At 41.1% G+C, this 18,329-nt stretch overlaps 1 protein-coding gene across 4 annotated transcripts in view; it reads left to right on the top strand.

Moving 5' to 3' along the window:
• UROS (uroporphyrinogen III synthase) overlaps positions 1-18,329 on the top strand; it is a 38,699-nt gene that overhangs the window by 13,554 nt on the left and 6,816 nt on the right. For 3 of the 4 annotated variants that reach the window (XM_032787086.2, XM_032787084.2, XM_032787085.2), the window contains 4 exons: positions 2,922-2,996; positions 7,143-7,217; positions 16,970-17,053; positions 17,611-17,696. In XM_032787086.2, the coding sequence (XP_032642977.1) occupies positions 2,922-2,996; positions 7,143-7,217; positions 16,970-17,053; positions 17,611-17,696 (320 nt within the window). The remainder of the gene's footprint in view (positions 1-2,921; positions 2,997-7,142; positions 7,218-16,969; positions 17,054-17,610; positions 17,697-18,329) is intronic. The other variant, XM_032787087.2, reaches the window with a different exon arrangement.

Genomic DNA, 18,329 nt, shown 5'->3' on the forward strand with positions numbered 1-18,329 from the left:
TATGAATAATTTTACAAATGTAAGTAGTACCAGCTCAGTGAGACTGTTCCTGTATTTAAGTGTTTGCAGGATTAGCACCTTTGATTTTAAGCTTTTGGGGGCAAAGACCATCTCTTTGTTTGTATATGTACAATACTTGTTACAGTTGGGCCCCAATCCTGATTCGGGCTTTTGAGCACTACTGGAATACATACATATTTTAAATAATTACATATACCTCTATCATGTTATCAGTCAGGGTGCAGTCCAGAGAAGTGTGTGTGAGGGGGTTGTGTCACTATTTGCCCTGCAACCTGTGCATCTTACAATGCTTTGCTACTGTAGCTCCCAGCCTGGGATGCTCACAGCCAGCCTACAAGCATGCAGGTTACACCCTGAAGTATCTAGACAGCCCTGGTTCAGCAACTCTGATCCCAGCAGTCTGACTACAGCCCCTCTCTGGCTTCCACCAGCCTGGGTTACAACCAGCAAGGTGGCCCTAACACACTTCCAATCCCAAATTTTGCCAGAACCATGTGCTGTGCACTGTCCAGCCTTCTCCTGGACAATTTAGAGGAACAAACGAACCTTCTTATTTCTTTGAAGACACAAAATCACATCAGAGCTTATTAACTTAAATGAGGTAAATACACCCTTCCATTTAAACGCAACACTTGAGTTGGTCTATCGTAAAAATAAAACAAATGTGTTAAGATAGGACGTAGGCCAAGTGATGCCAGGTAAAGGAATAAAATTAGGAAGAGTTACAAGCAAATAAAAGTGGAAATACACAGCTAAAAGTCTAAAACTTAATCTAGCAAGGTACAGGCCTTGTTCAACATGGTTTCTCACCTATATTCAGTTTCCAGAGACTTCCACCCTACCTTCCTCTCTACCCCCGCCCTTGGTGGAAGGATCCATGTTTCTCAGCTTGCAAAAGCTCTGTTCCCTTCTGTCTGTCTGTCTAGTGATGGATGCCAAAGATGACTTCTGCCCTTGCTTATATTTTCCAAAGTTCAATTAACTTGTTTCAAGAGGCAGGATGACCTCATGCTGTTTTTCCTTTCCTGTGGTCTTCCCTTCCCCTGCTGATCTCTGTGTAAATAGAACTTTTAGTATTTCTGGTCACACCTTGCATAATTTCATTGGAGACAGGTAGACAGCTGCCTTCATTCTTGTCTGAGGGAAAGCTTGTTTTTCCCTTTGGCCACAGACAGGAAAGCCTAGTATCAATGAGTATCCATAATTTCTTATGTAGTGTTAACACATACAGTTCACACTGATATTAATCACTATTGTGTCATAGGGTTTCATAAAAGACCTCCTGCTATACACTTTTATAATGTAGTAATATTGTATACAATCAGTTAATTCAGTTGCTTATCACTTGAGGTTCAGACCCCCCTGTCTTTATAGACTAATAAACCTTTTAAATGATTTTTTTCTGAGGGTTACCCCTCAAAATAAAGTTTTTTTCAAACTGCAAGGAAGACAACATGAAGTCTGGTGGTAAAGGAAGCTCCATGCTCTTTCTCTCCCGTCTTATTAGTTTAACAGCTTTGTTTACCTAATATGTAAAAGTGGACCTTCATTGTCTTTGCCTGAAGATCAGGCTGGTCAGAGAATCAAATACACATTCCCTTGTCTAAGGCAGACCTGTTTACCATCTCCTCTGACATACCTGGTTTAAACACACTGTAGTCATATTTCCAGCATATATTCATAACTTTTTGTACACACCCTGTGCATATATTATGCAAAAATATTAATGGTCAATGCGTTATTAGTTTTTAAATGAAACCTCACAAGGGATATTTGTACAAAGATCACAATAGTGTGTAGAGTCTGAATATAAGGTCTGTAGTGTCACACATGTCCCCTCTTATTCAGACTCCTTTCTAAGCTAATCAGTCCCAATCTTTTCAATATCACCTTATTTGGAAGGCTTTCCATTTTTTCTCTTGTGTTTTTTTTTTCCTTTTTCCCATGACTCTCTCTGGATCTTTTCTGCTTGTACTCAGTCATTATTTAAAAAAACTGAAGGGTAGAAATGACCTCAATATATTTCATGTGAGTCTGTACTGTTATTTTATATAAGACATTATAATAGGAGACCTATCAGTTCTATCTCTGCTCAATCAGTTTTTCAGGAATTGAGAGGAGGAGGAGGCTGGAGCTGAACAGCATTGCTCAGTGTGAAGCTATAATTTAACTAACATTTTTAGAAGGAAAAGCTATTTCCTAGCCATTTTATTTTGGTGTCTGCTTCTCTAGGATAATATTTTTTTCCATATTGATAGATCTATTTTTTCTTTTTTATTCAAAGCACAATCAGCGTATACATTTGTCTTATTATTTTTATAAAATAATAAAGCTGTATACTAAAGTATTCCAGTGCATGAATATAGGATTTATTTACCAATCTTTGATTTGTTGGCATGAAATCTTCATTTATTCTACATCTAAGTTTTCAGTTTTAAGACTGAATCTATATTGGATATCCTTATTGCACAATTTGAAATTCATCAGTTTATCATACACTTTTTGCTCTGGAATTCTTTTTCTTCTGCAAGTTAACTGAGTTTTTATTCCCAGTTAATGTCAAAATATAAATGAGCATTACAAGTTGCAGTTGATCTGGAACTGTGCAAGTATGCATTAAGTAGTATTTTTAACACACGTAATTGAAAACAGTATTTGTTCAACCAAAGCTTTTTTAAGTATGTTATAGACTATTTTTATAGTAAACCATATAACTGATTTAAAATTTTTATGTTGTACACGTAGAATTGCTGACATTTATAGTCTACTATTGGTTATTAGTATTTTGTTGCACTCACAGATTTCTCAAGATAAATAAGCTATCTTTTGGGCAGATGTCCAAATACTCTGATGTTTATGCTTTATTGCCAAATGCATATCTATAATGTAATGTTTTACAGCCTGGAGAAATTCTCTTAAAGAAAAATGGAATACCAAATCAGCATATGTTGTAGGAAAAGCTACAGCTTCTCTAGGTAAGCTGGATTAAAGAAGAAACCCTTATACAAAACAACCTCTTCAGTACAATTCTTGAAGCATTAACCTTAGTTCAAGGTTGCCCAGAACAAAAGGATAAGAAACTCCTTTTAATTAACAAGTGAAAATTTCTAAAAAGTCAGTTTTATACACATTGTTAGAGCAATACCAGCTGAGGATCTGGCCCTGGGATGCACGTTATTTTCCCCATTGTAATGCAATTGCGATTACATTAATGGTGATTTAAAAGATTAGTCAAAAAAAGAAAAAAACCAGGTATTGAATTCATATGTATTTTCTGTTTATTTATAGTTTGGATGAAATGCTGGTGCCATTGAAGTCAGTGACAAAATTTCCATTGACTTCAAGGGGGTAGGATTTCATCCATTGTTTCTCTGGTGTGATCCATCATCAGAGAATTTAAATAAATTGTATAAAATGTTTTAATTATGCTGTACAAATAACTCATGCTGTGGGCAAAGAATCCTTCTACCATATGTTGAAATCCTATTAACTGACACTTAAGTTGTTTGCCTTTTGTTTTTGTTTTGAGAGCATGTCAAAGCAGAGGTAGGCTAGTAGCACAAATCAGCTATTATATAGTTCTCTTAACTGGAGTTTACTGCACTTTTTCAGTAATATCAGTTTTATTTATTTACTTGATCTTTATTTTGTAAATGATGACTTATTCGGTATAAGGTTAGCTGAATTAATTTTAACCACTTTAACTAAGGTGTAGATTCACTGTTTGTTATTGGCCTGATACATTGGTTATAACTCTATAACACGGTGTTTATGTTTAAGTCTGACCTAGGTGTCCCATGCAAGTTTTACATTTCTTCTATTAAGATACTACATCTCATAGGTAAACAAGATGTAACATAGGTCTATAAAGAGACAAGCAGCACAGTTTGGTTCTAAGTTTTTTCTGCTACTGTTAGCTATTGTATGTGTGGTTTTTAGTGTTATGGGTAACCAAAGTCTAAATCAGACAGTGCAGAACATTTGACATTTAGCTGGGGTACTGCAGGATACATCAATACTGTGTTATTTAAAGTGTACAGGGCTGTGGATTTTTTCCCTCTTGTTAATTTGGCACATTTTAAATTGTATGTTAATTTCATTTAAACCCTGTCTGCTTGTAAACGTCAGCGTGCTAGATGACATTTTGTTGTTTGAATTAGAAGATGAATTTATATGGCAACTGTTTTGTTACAAGTTGCACAATGTTCGTCATTAGCAGGTGTCAATAGCTATGTGATGTGATTCCTTGCACCTGTCTCATTGCCTATCCCACCACTATTTGGTGTAAATACATAGCCTGAGCAATTGTTCAGTTCCCTGCAAAAATATCTTACAGTCGCATGCCCATGAGGACAAGTGAGACTCCAGAGCTAGGTACAGGTTTTATTCCCCTCAATATGACTGGATAAACTGGGAGGCGTGATAGACATGCTGGAGGGTAGGGATAGGATATAAGGGGACTTAGACAAATTAGAGGATTGGGCCAAAAGAAATCTGATGAGGTTCAACAAGGACAAGTGCAGAGTCCTGCACTTAGGATGGAAAAATCCCATGCACTGTTACAGACTAGGGACCAAGTGGCTAGGCAGCAGTTCTGCAGAAAAGGACCTAGAGGTTACAGTGGACAAGAAGCTGGATATGAGTCAACAATGTGCCCTTGTTGCCAAGACGGCTAACAGCATTTTGGGCTGTATAAGTAGGAGCATTGCCAGCAGATCGAGGGACATGATTCTTCCCTTCTATTCAGCACTGGCGGGGCCTCATCTAGAGTACTGTGTCCAGTTTTGGGCACCACAGTACAAGGAGGATGTAGAAAAATTGGAAAGAGTCCAGCAGAGGGCAACACAAATGATTAGGGGGCTGGAGCACATGACTGACGAGGAGAGGCTGAGAGAACTGAGATTATTTAGTCTGTGGAAGAGAAGAATGAGGGAGGATTTAATAGCTGCTTTCAACTACCCGAAAGGGGGTTCCAAAGAGGATGGATCTAGATTGTTCTCACTGGTAGCAGATGACAGAACAAGGAGTAATGGTCTCAAGTTGCAGTGGGAGAGGTTTAGGTTGGATATTAGGAAAAAGCTTTTTCACTAGGAGGGTGGTGAAACACTGGAATGGGTTACGTAGGGACGTGGTGGAATCTCCTTCCATAGAGGTTTTTAAGGTCAGGCTTGACAAAGCCCTGGCTGGGATGATTTAGTTGGGGATTGGTCCTGCTCTGAGTAGAGAGTTGGACTAGATGTTCTCCTGAGGTCCCTTCCAACACTGATATTCTATTCCAGGGATCGGCAGGGATTCTATTCCAGGGATTCTATCCCTCGGCCCATGCCGCTTCCCGCAGTCCCCATTGGCTTGGAAGGGCGAACCACAGCCAGTGGGAGCTGCGATCAGCTGATCCTGCAGACGTGGCAGGTAAACAAACTGGCCTGGCCCGCCAGGTGCTTACCCTGGTGTGCTGTGTGCCAAAGGTTGCCGATCCCACTAAGCTACCAAGATGTATGTAAGGCTACCAAGATGTATGTAAGAGCCTCAAGGAGACAAAAGATAGCTCAGCTTTGCATCAGATGTTTTGTTTTTGTGCAAGAGACCTAAAATGTTTAGTGATACTTAGCGTATATGAGTTAACGGTTGCTTAGCATGGGGATAATCTGGATTTAATTTCTAGAAGTACAGAAGATATTAGTTTAACTGCACATAGAAGGTCACAATTTACAAGATCAGTCAAGAAAAAGAAAATAATATGGACTGAAAGAAAGCTTGAGCCAGTCACATCTGACCCTATTTAGTTAACTCCTTGGGATTTCCAGAATAGGTAAATAAGAGACGTAGTGTACTATTAGATTTTCATTTTTTTTATCCTGCATCGCAGAGGAGAGCTGCACACCTGATAAGCTACGTCTATATGCTCAGCAGGAGCATAGGCGCAATCACAGGGAATGCACCCTGTTTTGTGCAGTGAGCCAACACTGGCACCTTTGCCCCCTGTAAATTTGGGGCCAATGATTAAGGCTACGTTGTAGTCACAGGTATTTTTAGTAAAAGTCATGGACAGGTCACAGGCACTAAACGAAAATTCACGGTATGTGACCTGTCCATGACTTTTACTAAAAATACCTGTGACTAAAACTTGGGTGGGAGGCTGGGGGAGAGGGGTGGTCCGGGTCCGCTGCTGGTGCTGAGGTGAGGGAGGGAACCAGGCCAAGGTGTGTGGCCTGAGACCCCCGCTGTGCTGGGAGGTGAGGGGGGAAGCTGTGCTGAGGAACTCAGCCCAGGACCCCTGCTGGTGCTGGGGGTGGGAGCCAGGCTGAGGTCCACGGCCTGGGACCCCTGCTGGTGCTGGGATGGGGGGGTCAGGAGCCAGGCTGAGGCATGTGGCCCGGGACCCCTGCTGGTGCTGGGGTGAGGGGGAAGCCAGGCTGAGGTGCGCGGCCCGGGACCCCTGCTGGTGCTGGCGGGGGAAGATTGGCAGGACTAGCAGGGGCTCCCTACCCGGCTCCACATCCCTATAGCTTCTAGGCACAAGCACTGGCTGCCGCAGCTCCCATTTACTGGGAACCGCAGCCAATGGGAGCTGTGATGGAGGGCCCTGCAGCCATGGGCAGTGTGTGGCGTGGAGCCCCCCCCGGCTCCTCCGCTGCCTAGGAGCTGCAGGGCCATGCCAGTGGGAGCTCCCTCACTGTGAGATAAGTCCTCCCCCCCGCACTTTCCAATCCCCTGCCCCTGCGTCTCCTCCCACACACCCAAACTGCTGCTGCTGCCTGAAGAGCTGCCTGGCTCAGGCAGCCCCCAAGCCAGCAGCAGCCACTGTAGAAGTCACGGAGGTCACGGAAAGTCACAGAATCTGTGACATCCGTGACAGACTCGCAGCATTACTCACAAACAGGCTCCAGAAGGAAGTTCAGATACTCCATAATCCCCCATATTGCTCTCCCCCTGTGTGATCAAGGATCAAATCCTTAGGTGGTATGTTACTTAAAAAAAAGATTCAAGAGAATCTAAAGAAAATTCAGTAAAAGATAGATCAAGCTGGATCTCCTTTTTCCATTCAGACGTTTCCGAAAATAAATTCAGATTGGTTGTCACATTCTGTCAAACAATATATTTTTTTGTTACTTTTCTTACAGTGGAGGAAATTGGCCTTGCTCCACAAGGAGAAAAGTGTGGAAATGCTGAAAAACTAGCTGGATACATTTGCGCAAGTAAGTATGCAGAAATATTTCAGTTAAGGCAAATTTATTTTAAACTTATTTTAATTTATTTAAAAATATTGCACATAGTCTGTGTAGAGGTGTTCAGCAGAATCCTGAAACACCTTTTGTTGGAATGCTTCAGCTGTCCCCAACATGTTTTGGATAAATAGGTTTATACAATATCCAATCAGTATATTAGTTTATATGAAGTAAATTGTAATAATAATTATAAAATATTTTGTGATCCAACAGACAAAGTGGCATTTACTGACCCTATTAGCCACGACTTTTATAATGTAATGAAAGGCAGAGCTGCAGATGTAGCCTGTTTATGTATCTTGGTGCAATTGATATTCCATGTCCCTTTGATACTGATTTTCCTTGCTTCAGAATTAGACATTACCCCAAACTAAATGAGGCTGGCATTTCCCCCCCCCTCCCCACAGCATTCCAATGATTCAAAAGTAGATAAAGAGATAACCCTTTCTTCCTTAAAATTATCCAGACAAGTCCCAAACGAGAATTGTTTTGAGAAAGTTAAGAAAGCGGGGGTGGGAGGAAGGTTCCAAGGGAAAGCTGAGCTTAGCTTTTGTTATGGTGAAAGCTGTAATGCAGGACTACTAGCTACTTCTAACAATATCAAACTCTTGTCTGTTCTGTGTGATTTCAAGTCAGCTGGTCCAGTGGAAAATACTAATTTAGAAAGCTTAGGTATTGTCTTTATCAGTTTTTGTTATACTGTCCTGCACTGCATATAGCCAGGCTATTAAATTATGTATTGTATGCACAGATAGTGGGGAACCAACCAGCTCCATAATCAGAAATTTAAAGTATCAGTTTTCCCTGTAGTAGTGTTTTTCAGAAACATGTTTAGGCCTGGTGGCTGATAATTGTTTATTGGGCAACTGTAGGATAGAACAATTACAAGCCATACAGAGATGTTTCATGATCAAACAGCTGGGATTCTAGAATTAGGAGAAACCTACACCATAAGAGATAATTGCTAAGGAAGTGAGACTGGTATCAGAACCTCTGATATATATAGTGTTTAGGAGAGTTCATAATTGATGTTCATACTGACTTTAAAGTGTGTTCAAATTCAAATTGATATTTGCTTGATGAGATGCTTAACAAGAGAAGATCACAGATTTAGGCAAGAATTAATGTTAAAAAGTCTTTGAGATTTATTGAGCTCTGTGTGTGTGCCAGCTATAGAAACTCTGTGAGGCTGTGCACCAAGTGTCTAGGTGCTCTGTACCCTAAGTCCTCTGAATACTGAGTTTGTCCCTCTGCTGGTAGTGCAAGGTGTCAGGGTGTTAAGGAAACTGCAATGCAGAGTCTCAAAGAGACAGTGAAATTGAGGATTGGGGGAGATAGCCATTCAGCTGAAGAATTGCTTTTTATAGGCCAGGGAGATGGGAGCTTTCTTCTCCAAACATTAGGGGGAAGAAGGGGGAGAGGAAGGGGCAAAAACATTGGTTTAGAGACATAGGCAGTATCCATCAATAGAACAGAGAATGACCAGGCTTTGAAAAGTCATTTTATTTAACCAATAAAGTGAAAATGGTCCACCTGTGGACAGCCAGATGCAGAAACAGATGGTGATCCGTGCAATTATTTTAGCTGTTAGGTGAATTACTGTAGCTGCTGTCTTAAATACTTTATTACTTGACCATAGCTTGTCATCCTGCTGACTACATGTATCTTTTAGCGAGGTGCTCAGATACTATAGTGATGGGCACGGGATCAGAACCTAGGTAGATTATTTTTTGGCCGTTGGACATAACATGTGTTATGGATGGAGGGTTATTAGTACAATCTTTTATGCACAACAGAGATTTATGTAGCCAAATGAAAAAGTAGGATTAGATCTGTCAAACTTTTATTTACAGAGAAGCTGCAAGATTTTTTTTAAATTGCATAAGCAGGTTTTTAAATAAATTGAATCATCTTAATAATCAAGAAAGACAGCTGCTGACTTTAAATGAAAAAAAATTCTGGAAGTGAAAAATATAGTAGTAATATCTTGGCCTATATAAGATTGCACAAGGCATAAAAGAACAACACATGGTCTGTATCTTAAAGATCATGCAATACAGAAGGTTTTCTCAGAGATTATTCTTTAAAAAATTGTGGGTAACCATAATTTTGGATTATAGGTTAGTATTTGTGGGTTTTGCAGAAAAGGTGCACTTTGAAGAGAATTTGAAAGGAGAGAGGACAGATGTCTGTCCCGGCCACGTGATCTGAGAATGTAGGAAAAAAATTATAGATTTAGAATAAATGCAAGGGGAAAAAAATGTGTAATACCAAAGATTACTCTCCAGAGATTGGAATTGTGACATTTTTGGGAAACCAATAATAAGAAAGGACCTGAATTGCACTAAAGCAAAATGACCTTTAAGAGCTCTATTGATTGCTCCAAGACAGTGCTATATTACAGAAAAGGAAGTCTTTATCTGACCCCAATAAATGACTGTACCATTCCAATGGAAAAAACAGAGGCTTGCCTACCATGCAGGATCAAAAGTGATGAAAAGGAGGGAGGGCAAACCAGCTCTTCGTTTTAAATTAAATCTAAAAAGATTTTTGGTTTGGCTGCTTCTTATTTGAGTTTTAGGAGGATAACCTGCCCCCACTTGGGTGTGTGCATTAAAGGCACAGCCTTCTCCCTAATAGACTTTGGGTATGTCTGCACTACGAAATTAGGTTGAATTTATAGAAGTCTTTTTTTAGAAATTGTTTTTATACAGTCAATTGTGTGTGTCCCTACACAAAATGCTCTAAGTGTATTACTCGGCGGACTACGTCCACAATACCGAGGCTAGCGTCAACTTCCAGACGTTGCACTGTGGGTAGCTATCCCACAGTTCCCGCAGTCTCTCCCACTCATTGGAATTCTGGGTTGAGATCCCAATGCCTGATGGGGCAAAAACAGTGTCATGGGTGGTTCTGGGTACATGTCGTCAGGCCCCCCTCTCTCTCCCTCCCTCCATGAAAGCAACGGCAGACAATCGTTTCACGCCTTTTTTCCTGGATTATCTGAGCAGACGCCATACCACGGCAAGCATGGAGCCCGCTCAGCTCCCTCTCACCGTACATCTCCTGGGTGCTGGCAGATGTGGGACTGCAGTGCTACACAGCAGCAGCTCATTGCCTTTTAGCAGTACATGGTGCATTACAATTGGTAGCCATCATTGTCATATTCCTGGGTGCTCTTTTAGCCAACCTCGGTGAGACCGGTCAGGGGCGCCTGGGCAGACATGAGAGTGACTTAACCAGGTCATTCCCATCTTCTTCCGAGCACCCCAGAGATGACGGTGGCTGGCAGTTGTACTGCACCGTCTGCTGCCAGCCTAAGATCTAAAAGATAGATGGATCAAAACAAGAAATTGACCCGATTTGTTTTGTGAAATCAACGGCCTGCTAAGCCCAGGGTTTTGAGTTCAATCCTTGAGGGGGCCATTCTATGTGACAGTTGTTTGTGTTTCTCCTTGATGCAAAGCCACCCCTTTGTTGATTTTAATTCCCTGTAAGCTATGTCATCAGTCGCCCCTCCCTCCATCAGAGCAACAGCAGACAATCGTTTCGCGCCTTCTTTTCAGCACAGACACCATAGCACTGGGAACATGGAGCCCACTCAGATCACCGCGGCAATTATGAGCACTGTAAACACGCGCATTATCCTGCAGTATATGCAGAACCATAACCTGCAAAAGCAAAACCAGACAAGGAGGCAACGGCAACGTGTTGAGGAGAGTGATGAGGACATAGACTTCTCACAAAATATGGGCCCCAGCAATGTGCACATCATGGTGTTAATGGGGCAGGTTCATGCCGTGGAACACCGATTCTGGGCCTGGGAAACAAACACAGACTGGTGGGATTGCATAGTGTTGCAGGTCTGGGATGATTCCCAGTGGCTGCGAAACTTTAGCATGCGTAAGGGCATTTTCATGGAACTTTGTGACTTGCTTTCCCCTGCCCTGAAGCACCAGAATACCAGGATGAGAGCAGCCCTCACAGTTGAGAAGCGAGTGGCAGTAGCCCTGTGGAAGCTTGCAATGCCAGACAGCTACCGGTCAGTCAGGAATCAATTTGGAGTGGGCAAAGCTACTGTGGGGGTTGCTGTGATCCAAGTAGCCAACGCAATCAAAGAACTGCTGATAACAAGGGTAGTGACTCTGGGAAATGTGCAAACTATAGTGGATGGCTTTGCTGCAATGGGGTTCCCTAACTGTGGGAGGGCAATAGACGGAACACATATCCTTGTCTTGGGACCGGAGCACCAAGCCAGCGAGTACATAAACCGAAAGGGGTACTTTTCAATGGTGCTGCAAGCACTGGTGGATCACAAGAGACATTTCACCAACATCAATGTGGGATGGCTGGGAAAGGTACATGACACTTGCATCTTCAGGAACTCTGGTCCGTTTCAAAAGCTGCAGGATGGAACTTTCTTCCCAGACCAGAAAATAACCGTTGGGGATGTTGAAATGCCTATAGTTATCCTTAGGGACCCAGCCTTCCCTTTAATGCCATGGGTCATGAAGCCTGGACAGTAGTCAGGAGCTGTTCAACTATTGGCTGAGTAAGTGCAGAATGGTGGTAGAATGTGCATTTGGACGTTTAAAAAAGTTTACTGACTCAGTTAGACCTCAGCAAAACCTATATTCCCACTGTTATTACTGCTTGCTATGCGCTCCACAGTATCTGTGAGAGTAAGGGGGAGATGTTTATGGCAGGGTGGGAGGTTGAGGCAAATCGCCTGTCCGCTGATTATGCGCAGCTAGACACCAGGGTGGTTAGAAGAGTACAGAAGGGCGCGGTGCGCATCAGAGAAGCTTTGAAAACCAGTTTCATGACTGACCAGGCTACGATGTGAAGGCTAGTTCTGTTTGTTTCTCCTTGATGAAACCACCCGTCAGTTCACTCTACTTCCCTGTAAGCTAACCACCGTCCCCTCCCCACTTTGATCACCGCTTGCAGAGGCAATAAAGTCATTGTTGCTTCACATTCATGCATTCTTTATTAATTCATCACACAAATAGAGGGATAACTGCCAAGGTAGCCCAGGAGGGGTGGGGGAGGAGGGAAGGACAAGGCCACACTACACTTTAAAACTTATTGAATGCCAGCCTTCTGTTGCTTGAGCAATCCTCTGGGGTGGAGTGTCCTCTCATCGCATTCTTGGGTGTCTGGGTGAGGAGGCTATGGAATCTGGGGAGGAGGGCAATTGGTTACACAAAGGCTGGAGGAGCGGTCTGTGCTCCTGCTGCCTTTCCTGCAGCTCAGCCATTATGCTGCAGCATATGAATTTGATGCTCCAGCAGCCTGAGCATTGACTCCTGCCTTCTGTCAGCAAGCTGAGGCCACCTATCATCTTCAGCCCACCACACATGTCCCTGGAGGATTTGTGCTCCATCCTCAGACACATTAACAGACTTTTCCAGTAGTTGTACTGGCCGCGAATGCCAGGGCAAATCAGTCATTAAACACACTTGCTTTTAAACCATGTCTAATAGTTACAAAGGTACACTCACCAGAGGTCCCTTCTCCGCCTATAGGGTCCGGGAGCCCACCTTGGGTGGGTTCTGGGGTTACTGATTCCAAGTGCAGGGTGAGAAACAGATCCTGGCAGTTGGGGAAAAACGGTTTCTCCACTTCCTTCATGTGAGCTATCTTCAACCTCCTCCTCATCATCTTCCTCGTCCCCCAAGCCTGCGTCAGTGTTGCGTCCTACTCCACTGATGGAGTCAAAGCACAGGATTGGGGTACTGGTGGCTGCACCCCCTAGAATGGCATGCAGCTTATCATAGAAGCGGCATGTTTTGGACTTTGACCCGGAGTGGCTGTTTGCCTCTCTGTTTTTTTGGTAGGCTTGCCTGAGCTCCTTAATTTTCATGCGGCACTGCTATGAGTCCCTGTTATAGCCTCTGTCCTTCATGCCCTTGGAGGCTTTTTCAAATGTTTTGGCATTTTGTTTACTGGAACGGTGTTCAGCTAGCATGGCTTCATCTGCCTATTCAGCGATCAGATCCCGTACCTCCCATTCGGTCCATGCTGGAGCTCTTTTGCGATTCTGGGACTCCATGGTCACCTCTGCTGATGAGCTCTGCATGGTCACCTGTGCTGATCAGCTCTCCATGCTGGCCAAACAGGAAATGAAATTCAAAAGTTCACAGGTCTTTTCCTGTCTACCTGGCCAATGCATCTGAGTTGAGAGTGCTGTCCAGAGTGATCACAATGAAGCACTCTGGGATAGCTCCCGGAGGCCAATATTGTCGAATTGCATCCACACTACCCCAAATTCGACTCGGCAAGGCCGATTTCAGTGCTAATCCCCTCGTCAGAGGTGGAGTAAAGAAATCTATTTAAAGAGCCCTTTAAGTAAAAAAAAAGGACTTAGTCATGTGGACGGGTGCAGGGTTAAATCAAGGTAACGCTGCTAAATTTGACCTAAAATCGTAGTGTAGACCAGGTCTTTTCTCACTTCCTCCTCTGTAAGCCCCTTCTCTTCGTCCACATTTGTTTTCTATGGGTTGGAGAGAGAGTGGGTTGCTCTGCTGATACACTTATCCCAGCTCTTATTGTTCGCTCTGCTTAGCCCAGCAGCTTCTTCCCTGTTTTCACACTCGGGCAGTGCAGAGCAAGGAGCTGGTACTGATAGAGGCAGCCAGATAGGAAACAGTACCTTCTGGTGAGAGCAGTTGAACTACCTCCAGAACCAACAGCAGCCCCTGGAAGCCACCAGTAGGAAAGCAGGAATTGCACGTCTTACACCAATTTGGGAAAAGTTCCTGGGCTGAGGGCAGCTTCTTGTTAGATCACAAGCAACATTTTAGACTACAAAATCGCAGGAATCTCAATACACTTGCAAAAAATGCAATGAATGCATCATAACAATACAGAAAATTTCAATCAGTGGGGACTCCTGTTGCTGATGTGAACATACCCAACCCGATAAGTCTAAGTTTGGTTATGAATAAGCAATCAATTTATCAAATTGTTTATAACAACCTCTGAAGTAAGAGATAAATTATAATAATGTCCTGAATCAATGTTTTCCATTACGCAGTTATTAGTCAACCATTTCGTTTTGCTTATACATAAAATTACAAATAAGGAATTGAATGAGAAGACTAAATCTAGATAGACAAAAGGTTGTATGTCATTTATATTTGCTGTCAGCAGGAAAAAAAACCCTGAAGTGGTTACATTTATTTTGTTATTTACTTCCTATGTTTTTGATGCTGATTTTGGCTTAGCTAATCAGGAGAATAGATCAAATGACTCCTTAATTAAACAGGTAGTTTCAGTCTCTTTTAAAGACAAATCTTCTTTGCTTTATTAGAATTTAATGTCTTTGTAGTGTTGATTTTGTAAGTTAGAGGATGCTTCTGATGCCAGTGCTTGTCACATTGTATATTGATACAGAGCTATTGAACTATTATTCTTTGCTTTGTAAACACAAGTCAAAAAGGATGAGTGTTACTTTCAAGATATCACATTGACATTTCAATTAACAAACATGAGTTTTGGTTGGACCGATATTAATGTATTTTGCCTTTATCTCATAGAATACTCCTCTGCATTTTATCTCAATTTTTTGCTTCCTGTATTTATTACTTTTATTATTAACATGTCTCTGGGTCCTAATAAAACTTCAGTTTGCAGTTAGGATATTCAGATCAATTTGTGTTGACTGCTAATAAGGTCCTTCAATTTGATTTTTACTATGGTGTCTGTTTTTTTCCCCAGAGGCAACTCTGATGCTTAATGCTGAAAACCAAGAATCTCTTTTCAATACTTAAAATAAACAGCCCAATCTGTGATGTATTGCGCGATTGACTCCTGAAAAAAATCTCTTTAAGGGAAAATTGAATTATTAATTAATAAGTTTTGAAGGACCCCACTTACTTAAAAAAGAGGGATGTAGGTGTGCAGAATTTTGCCTCAGACCATTGTGTGCATCAGTATATATTTTACACTAAGTATCCTATAAAAAAGCAAACGTGTGCACAGACTTTATTAGAATATGTCCACTGCTCAGATGTTGTTTCATGCTGAAAAAAAATCACAAGGAGTTTGTTGTTCCATTTAGGAAAAAAGAAAGATTGGTCATTTCCATAGTTTCATTTGCTTCTGACATGGACCTCCATTTCATTAAAATATGAATCCCCATGTTGGGATCTCTTTTCAGCGGTAAATATAACAATTGCAAAAGCATTATTTAGAAATAGATACGCAGGAAGTTTGGTTAGAATATTGAGTATGATGTAGTATTTCAAGTTGTAATATGGTGGAGGGAGCTGTGTTACTTCTTTTGTTAAAAGCACTCAAAATGTTAACCAAACGCCTGACAAACCACCATCTCATTTTAAACAAAAAGCAGTGATGGGCAGTAGCATAGAAAAAGACTGGGATGACTACCCATATATACCTGGCCTTCTGGTGAACCTTGAAATAAATAGTTATCCAGATTGTTGTGTTTTTTTTCCTTTCTCTCTCTCTCTCATTCATTCCCCCAGCATCTAGCTCAGTGATGCCCTGATCCTGCTTGGGGCTTCTATACACTACCATTTTACAGATAAATATAATCATATCCCTCCTTCCTCTGTTATCTTTCACCCCTGTTTTCTAAGTACACAATCACTTGCAATAAAAAATAACAACAACAGTTTTCTGAAGTAGTGACCTAAATTATTTATTAAAAAAATCCCTAAAATCCAGCAAAAGATTGAAATACTCCCAAAATACAGTTAATGTTCTCTCATTCCCATACAGTAGGGGAGCTTCTATTCACAAACACTGCCGTCATTCTTGTTGGAATTAGGCATGGAAGTGAAGACCCTACCATATCAGATAGGGTTTGTGAATACATAGATTCCAGTGATAGACCCCTTAAAAATGCCAACCCCTTAAAAGGATCTTAGGGAGACTGTAGTCCAAATATATTATCTCCTTCTGAGCTGATGTCTCCATTTAACAGATCAGTCATGAAGAAGCAAGCATCAGAAACATACAAATCAAAGACTGTCTCCTTTCCAAAAACCAACCAGGAAAGAGCAGCCTTCCTGCTCTTTCAACTGATGTCAGCAAGCTCCTCCTAGTATAACAGCAATTAGGGATGGGGGCCCTCCAACTCAAAGGTTAAGGTTGAGTGGGGACACTCCTTTGAGACACTATGGTAATGGGAGTAGGAGTCTCTCCTCCCCCACAAATAAGGAAATAAAGTAGCTAGAGGTAGCTTTGGAACGTCTTTGCAAAGCATTCTGTCCCTTTCTTCAGTTGCCTGTTCTGTCCTACATAGTATGACCTATCATGGAGTTATCCACGGCTCAGATGGCTGCAGCTACGTTCTGTTGGATTAAGCCTTTGAATAGCAAATCAAGTGTGTGTCTGAAAATTGAGTAGTGACTGACGAGAAGGAGATAACTTACATTTTAGTTGGTATTCTCTATTGAAAGGCAAAAGAAATAGAATATAGCAATGCAATTTATCTTTTTGCCAGATCTTTTTAACCAATGTATTCACACTATAGCAGTGGAATCATTTTTAATTTACATGCTAAATAGCCTCTTCCTTCTGAATTGCAGACGTGGCTTGAACTACAAATGTTTTCAATTATCTTAGCTTTGTACGCACCTAGGATGAAGCATACTGCATTTTCAGTATATATTCAAAATTTGGCACTTTTAAGGCATCATTTGTGCCAACTGTTAAAAAAGTAACCATGATTTAAATGTGCTTGTTTACAGGGGAAACACCTAATTCATCACCTCTTCTTTTTCCTTGTGGATCTCTCAAAAGAGAAGTTCTTCCAACAATACTCAAAGAAAAAGGTTGTTGCAGCCTTTAGAGCTTTATTTTAATTTGTTAACTTATTGTTGAAACCTCCATCCTTCCTTAAAGTAATAGTAAAAGATTAAAGGCTCATTCTTCATTGTGAACCATCCGTGGATGTGTGTATATTGGATTTGTACTGTCTGGAGATTAGAGGACAGGACTGAGAATCAGGAGATCTCAATAGTTTTTCCAGCTCTACCATTGATTCCATCTCTGACATTGGGAAGCTAACTTGATCCTTCTCTTTAGCTCCGTTCCCCATTAGTAAATTGGCAATTACTATATTTATTTTATTCACAGTGATGTTGCAAGGCTTAAATGGTGTTTGTAAAGTGCTTTGACATCCTCAGATTAAAAATGCTCTAGACACGTAAAGTACTGCATCTTGTAACACAAAGTGCCCAGGAATCTTTTAAAAGAAATATTCCTACATCTTAGGCTTTAAAGTAATATATTTTAATGCAATCAATATTATAGTAGTATTGTATTGGAATAATGGGAGCTACTAAAATCCTGTTTAGTTGCTGGTGTATTTTCTGTCTTTTAATTACAGGTATTTCCCTGGAAAGCCTTACTGTTTATCAAACTGCTCAACATCCCAGTCTCCAAGAATCCTTGAAGAATTATTTCTCACAACAGGTATTTCAGAGTCAATGGTCACCAGTGTAAATGTAAAGCTTTCTGACATATATGTGAAACCTTATGAAAAACTTACTACTTTTCCCCTCAGTTATCTGTACAAGGTATTGTGAGAAGAATCTCTTGCCTATAGCTTTAATCTTTTGAATATAGTGAATCAGTCCTTAAAATTGGGGAAAGTACCCAGAAAATTTCAGTAAATACAATGGCACTTAAATACTATGGTAAAAGACATTACAGAAAGTCCTAAAATATATAGATAATAATACCTCTATGGGAGAAAAAAAAAAACCCAACATTCTTTGATGGTAGACCTTTCAAATTTTTGCCCAGTTTCCAAGCTATATTTTTTATCTGGATTACTGGAAAAAACTATTTTATAAACAATTACATATTCACTTTGTTCTTTTTGATCTGCTTAATAAAACTGAAATTTTGAAAGTCTAGTTTTAGATCATGTCACATCAGAGACAAAATAACTAAGAGTATTTAATGATTTACTTACTTGTGGCCATAGATGTAGGATCTCTGTCGCTATGTCTCTGACTGTGTTTGCCACAACTTTATGAATCTGAATCCAGCACTAATTATCAGCTCTCCATGGGTGCTGAGCCATGTTCGTACGCTGATTAT

This window comes from Chelonoidis abingdonii, chromosome 15 (assembly GCF_003597395.2).
Source record: "Chelonoidis abingdonii isolate Lonesome George chromosome 15, CheloAbing_2.0, whole genome shotgun sequence".
Taxonomy (NCBI): domain Eukaryota; kingdom Metazoa; phylum Chordata; order Testudines; family Testudinidae; genus Chelonoidis; species Chelonoidis abingdonii.